We start from the raw sequence: 6,185 nt of genomic DNA, 5'->3' as shown, positions 1-6,185 counted from the left end.
CAGTAACACAACTATAATTAATAAGAAACCATATTTAACATATATTCCAATCACCATACGTCAATTACATTTATGAGATTATACAAATATTTTTAATATATTTTAAAAATTGCTATGTTTTATATTCATGGTATTACATCTACCTCCATTACATTTATGTGATTTTATAAATATTTTTAATATACTTTAAGAATTACTACGTTGTATATTCATGGTATTAAGTCTCGTTGTATTTAGTTTAGTGATTTATGTAATTATATAAATATTTTTAATATATTTTAAGCATTACTATATTGTATAACCACTCAATAAACAACATATTCATAACATATCCATCTCCTAAATATGTACTTTATTTTATTTTTCCTTAGAACGTGGAGAAAGTATTCCCAAAACTCAATAAACAACATATTCATAACATATCCACCTCGTAAATATGTACTTTATTTTATTTTTCCTTAGAATGTGTAGAAAGTATTCGCAAAATTCACTTGAATTTCAAAGGTCCAGAACCAAATATACATTTTCATACAACAAATGTCAATATAAGGTTGGAATCTTGCTACTATGGTTTAGAAGAAATTAAAAACCAAATGTGAAACAGATGAGTGGGCATGAGAGATCGATCATATTTCAGTGAAGACAAACCCACTTCACAGCTTTACAAAAACACAACTACATCTGTTAATGCTCATGACGAGGACGTTAATGTTTCATGGATGGTTTCAAGTCTCCTTATTCTGAATGCTTTCTCCCTAACAGAACACAGGGGCCTTGATCCTCCTGCAACCCTGTCGCCCTTTTCTTTTGGGTGGGGACTAGGGATTTTCCAGTTACATTGGCAGCCTGTGGAACTTATGGCCGAATTAGCTCTATGCAGCATCGCAGCCATGTCGGACACAGATAGCACGTATTGGAGTTTACAAATAGAGCTGCCCCATCTCCAATTCCTCCTCTGGATTAACATGCGCTATGTAACGATCAACACCACAAATGATCCAAACAAATTACTTGAATGAAATCAAGTAACTATACAAAAGAGGTAGAATGACATGTTCAATGTTATCTTCTACATTGGGGTATGTGGATTGTTATGAGTATTATTACTTTCCATGCATATATATTACATATGATTAAATATTTTTTTAAAGAATTGGTTTAACATTATTGAAGTGTTTGTTTATTTGATGTAGAATTGTTACATTACTAACTTGAATTTGCATATATGTTAATTTGAAATTTAAAGTTTCAAAGTTGATGGTGGATTCAATTTGGATTATTAAAGAAGGCTCATTAGTGGCAATTATTGTTGTTGAAGAATGTGTATCCCCTTTTGGGGCTTCATAAAAAAATCCGCAAAATCACTAGAGATTGGTGCCAAATGTCATGGTCTTCTTTTGATCATGACTTCCCTAACCAGTGAAATTATCGAGTACCCAACCTTCATGTTCATCAAAGTTATCTCTACCTTGGTTTCATGCCCATTCCCCATATACATGTACTTGGTATCATATGTCTTTGCATCATCCACATTGTCAAAAACCAAGCAACATCCCCCATTTTATCCTAAACAAATTGCAACAAGTTTTATCCCTTGAGATACAAACTTTCCTTCTTGAGGGAGGTAGTGGTAATTGAAGTCCATCTAGATGGAATGGAAAGACATTTGAAAGCCATACCTCTAATTTAGATGAGGAATTGGTTCATATAACATTTTTATTTTTTTCCCATGTAACAAAGAACCCCAACCTCCAACCTGTAGGCAAGGTAAGATATACCAAAGGACTCAAGATTATACAAAAAATAAGTCTAAAATTCATGGGCTCAACATGTCACTCATAAGAATTGAACCTGGGTGGGGAACATAAGAATCATTCTTCCCAACTACCCAAGATAAACCCACTTGATATAAATTATAATTTATTACATGTATAATTATTACTTTGAGTATTTAATTTAAAATTTAAAAATTTATTAAAAATGTATCTGAAGACAAGGCATCTTAGTAAAGGCATCAACCAACTGTTGGGAAAAGAAGGAGGATTTCAATTTCTATTCTAGACAAATTAGTCTTAGCTTAGGAATAGTTGGATTAATAAAACCAAAAATCCATGTTTATGCCATCTTGGTTAGCCCAAACTTCCATTGTAACATCCCCTTTTCATAACACCCCATGTATGTAAATGCAACTGTGTGAATTATAGATGTATGCAAATTTATGTGGAAAAAAATTGATGACTAGTAGAAGGAAGGGACATACGAATCTAAATCTTTGAAGAGATGGTTTCCTGTTGCATGCTTGTTAGGTTGCTTGTGGCATTCCATGAGTAGTCCCATACCTGACTTCATTTAATTACCTTGATATCTCCCCTTGACCAATGAGCTACCTCTGTGATGGTAGAACTAAACTATTGATGTTTTAGAGTGGGCATAGGGATAAAAAGGACAACACCCATCCCCATATTCTTGGTGGATCAAGGCTAAGGAGGACGTCTGCCTCGAGAAGAGGAGTCCATTCAACAACGTAAAGGGGATTGGAAGAGAAGAGTAAAGGAAACAAAAAATAAAAGAGGGAGTTAGTTATAGAAAAAAAAGGAGTGGATAAGAAGGATACATTAAAGAGGCAAACAGAGTGGAAGCTAGGGGAGAGTGTAGACAAACTAAAGAAAACTAAGGAATAGTATAATCCAGTGAAGAAAAATAGAGCATGGATGAGATTGCCTTGAATATTGGGATAACATTCCCTACATGGTGATGAGAAAGCCTTGAACTATGTGTGTCAAATCCTATATGTTCAATGGCAAGCTCAATGGAGAATTGAACCACTTGATTCTTGCTGAGTAGGTTGATAAACCACCACGTTCTTATTGAATATGTTGTTAAACCAATTTCTTTCCAAATGGGCTAATAAACCACTAGGGTGCTTGTTGGAATGTTGCTAAATCACTAGGAAGATAAGGTGAGCCAATTTGGTGATTGTTGAAAGCGATATTAAAACCACTAAGTGCTTGCTAAGGAAGCTGATAAACGAGTTAGTGCTTCCCAGGTAAGATGATAAACCATTTGGATAGTGGTCTATAGACTCTTGCAATGCTTGCCTTGAAAATTGAGCTAATAAACTACTTGGACAATGGGTTTAGTCTCTTAGAACTAAGAAATACCCTAGTTCGGCCATGGGTGAAGCCTTGTGGCTTAACTCAAAGAGAAAGAGGGTCACTCTGGTGCTTTTTGCTAGAGAGCGGTTAAAAAACCACCTGGACAATGAACTTCTTCTCATGTTTTTGTTATTAAGCCTTGGGGGTGAATTTCACTGAGTACACATCCCCTGAGACTTTGGATCTAGGATGCAAGTAACACCTATTGCAATCCAAGATAATACAAGGGGGTGGGAGGGAGTGTTACATCCATCTATTGTAGTTTGATGTGTGGTGCTTCACTAATAAAACTTTGGGCTAAGCCACTGGTAACCTTTTATTTGTGTTGGTATAGTTTGAGATTCATTGTTTTGAAATTTGATAAGTCATTAGATTTCCTGGTTTATGGAGGTGTGCATACTTTACCCCCTTCAATGAACTATAATAAGAAAAAACATGTTCTTAGCTTTTATACAGAGACTATAACTTATATACACACCTTAATCCCTCAACTAGCACCCTCACAGATAAAGTTGGTATTAAAGTGGAGGTGGTGTTGATTTTTTTTGTAATAAACACACCCCTACCCTCACTTTCCATAAGTCAACTAGTTAAGAATATTGGATCATAATTAACCCCATAGCATGTTTATTTTGGAATAAGAGTTTCATAAATTTCATTGCCGTAGTCTAACAAGTCTTCTTTTTTGCCCTAAAAGTTATGGAAATTCCGGCCTATTTTGAGAAATCTGGTAAGGATTTTTGTAAATCCAAGTTATAGTTGTTAAACTTCAAAAATTTAGGTGCCCTAGATGTTTTTGATGGTGTTGAATCCATTTCCACTATCAAAAACATGATTCAGACACTGCCTCTACAAGATTTTTTGAAATTTTTCTGCGGATTCTAGCCACTTTTGGTAGTGAAGCAATTCCTCCGCCTCCGTAGACGATGAAAGTAATTATATAGTCAATGGTAAGGATTTAACCTCCATAGAATATTTTGGAATATTATTAATACTATTCATAATCAAAGGTTGAGATGTATCTCAAAAGTAGTTATTTCATTTCTTCTCTTTTAGCTAAATTTATTATTATGGTCTTTTGGACATGTTGTATTGATAATCCATCTACATAATGAAGTGATATATATATATATATATATATATATATATTCCTTTAATAATAATACTACTAATTTCAAATAAAGTTATAATTTAATTAATATTTGTTACTTTTTTAGTCTTAAAAATGTGAGATGTATCATGAAACAAGTGTTTTGATCCTTATCATGCATTTATATATCACGATTTACCAACCATTTAAATTATATGGTTATATAAATATACTATCTCAACTATAATTCACAATACATTCTTAAATCTTTATACTCAGCAAATCATTTATCAACACTAATAATCATCTATATTTTATTATGATCATATATGAAAAGTCAAATCTTAATAAATATATCAATAACACAATCACAATTAATAAAAAATAATATGTAATATATATTCCAATCACCATAACCATAAACATAAGTAAATTATACAAATATTTTTAATATATTTTAAAAATTACTATGTTTTATATTTATGGTATTAAATCTACCTCTATTACATTTATGTGATTATATAAATTTTTTAAATATATTTTAAGAATTACTATGTTAATATTCATGATATCAAATCCGGTAATATTTAATTTAATGATTTATCTGATTATATAAAATATTTTTAATATATTTTAAAAATTATTATGTTGTATATTCATGATATTATTTTTAATATATTTTAAAAATTATTATGTTGTATATTCATGATATTAAATTTGGTAATATTTAGTTTAGTGATTTGATTATTACCTTCATGAGATTAAATCGAGTAATATTTAGTTTACTGATTTGATTATTCCTTTATATGATCAATTAGGAAAAAAAATCAATATTATTAACCTATTAAACCACTCAATAAACAACATATTCCTAACATATCCATCTCCTAAATATGTACTTTATTTTATTTTTCTAATTCCTTAGAATGTGCAGAAAGTATTCCAAAACTCAATAAACAACATATTCATAACATATCCATGTACTTTATTTTATTTTTCCTTAGAATGTGTAGAAAGTATTCCCAAAATTTACTTGAATTTCAAAGGTCCAGAACCAAATATACATTTCCATACAACAAATGTCAATATAAGGTTGGAATCTTGCTACTACGGTTTAGAATAAATTAAAAACCAAATGTGAAACAGATCAGTGGGCATGAGAGATCGATCATATTTCAGCGAAGACAAACCCACTTCACAGCTTTACAAAAACACAACTACATCTGTTAATGCTCATGACGAGGACGTTAATGTTTCATGGATGGTTTCAAGTCTCCTTATTCTGAATGCTTTCTCCCTAACAGAACACAGGGGCCTTGATCCTCCTTTAACCCTGTCGCCCTTTTTTTTTGGGTGGGGACTAGGGATTTTCCAATTACATTGGCAGCCTGTGGAACTTATGGCCGAATTAGCTCTGTGCAGCATCGCAGCCATGTCGGACACCGATAGCACGTATTGCAGTTTACGCAGTGGAAGGAGAAAATAGAGCTGCCCCATCTCCAATTCCTCCTCTGGATTAACAGGCGCTATGTAACGATCAATATACAGAGAATCCGAGTCGCAGAGGAAGTGGTGTGGATTTTGTAGAATAATCTCTTCCGCTTTGACCTGCTCCCCAAATTCTGTTAGACTGCCATCTGGGGAAATAACTTTTGTTGTTTCCCATTGAATTCTAGAAGTCATGGTGCTGCAGCTACTTACTATGATTGAAAGACCCTTACACTTTAATGAATTTGAAGGCTCTCTGTGCACTTAATGAGATGTGGGTTCCAATGAATCTGTGACAGTGGATTTATAAGAGTCTAGACGATCAGGACAATACAGGTGGCGTTAATGAAACCGTCAGCCATGTCTGACGTGCGGTTCGCTCTTCCTCCAGGTGGCTTGGACACATGGTAAGCCTAAATTATATATGTAATGAAAGATGAGAGCAGACAATT

The 6,185-nt window shown here is 32.9% G+C and overlaps 1 protein-coding gene across 1 annotated transcript; it reads right to left on the bottom strand.

Annotated features, from left to right (window-relative positions):
* Positions 1–5,478: 5,478 nt before the first annotated feature.
* LOC149138291 (uncharacterized) lies at positions 5,479–5,928 on the bottom strand. The gene has a single exon (XM_089450318.1). The coding sequence runs from the start codon at positions 5,926–5,928 to the stop codon at positions 5,479–5,481; it is 450 nt and encodes a 149-aa protein (XP_089306444.1).
* Positions 5,929–6,185: the final 257 nt, after the last annotated feature.

This window comes from Pinus tabuliformis, chromosome X, assembly GCF_031772625.1.
Source record: "Pinus tabuliformis cultivar Carrire ecotype Pingquan chromosome X, CPIR1, whole genome shotgun sequence".
Lineage (NCBI taxonomy): Eukaryota > Viridiplantae > Streptophyta > Pinopsida > Pinales > Pinaceae > Pinus > Pinus tabuliformis.
Note: the sequence above shows the minus strand (reverse complement) of the source record. Positions and strands in the feature narration are given on the sequence as shown.

Excerpts from the sequence above, each read along its gene's own strand:
- LOC149138291 (XM_089450318.1), bottom strand. The coding sequence starts at position 5,928 with ATGACTTCTAGAATTCAATGGGAAACAACAAAAGTTATTTCCCCAGAT.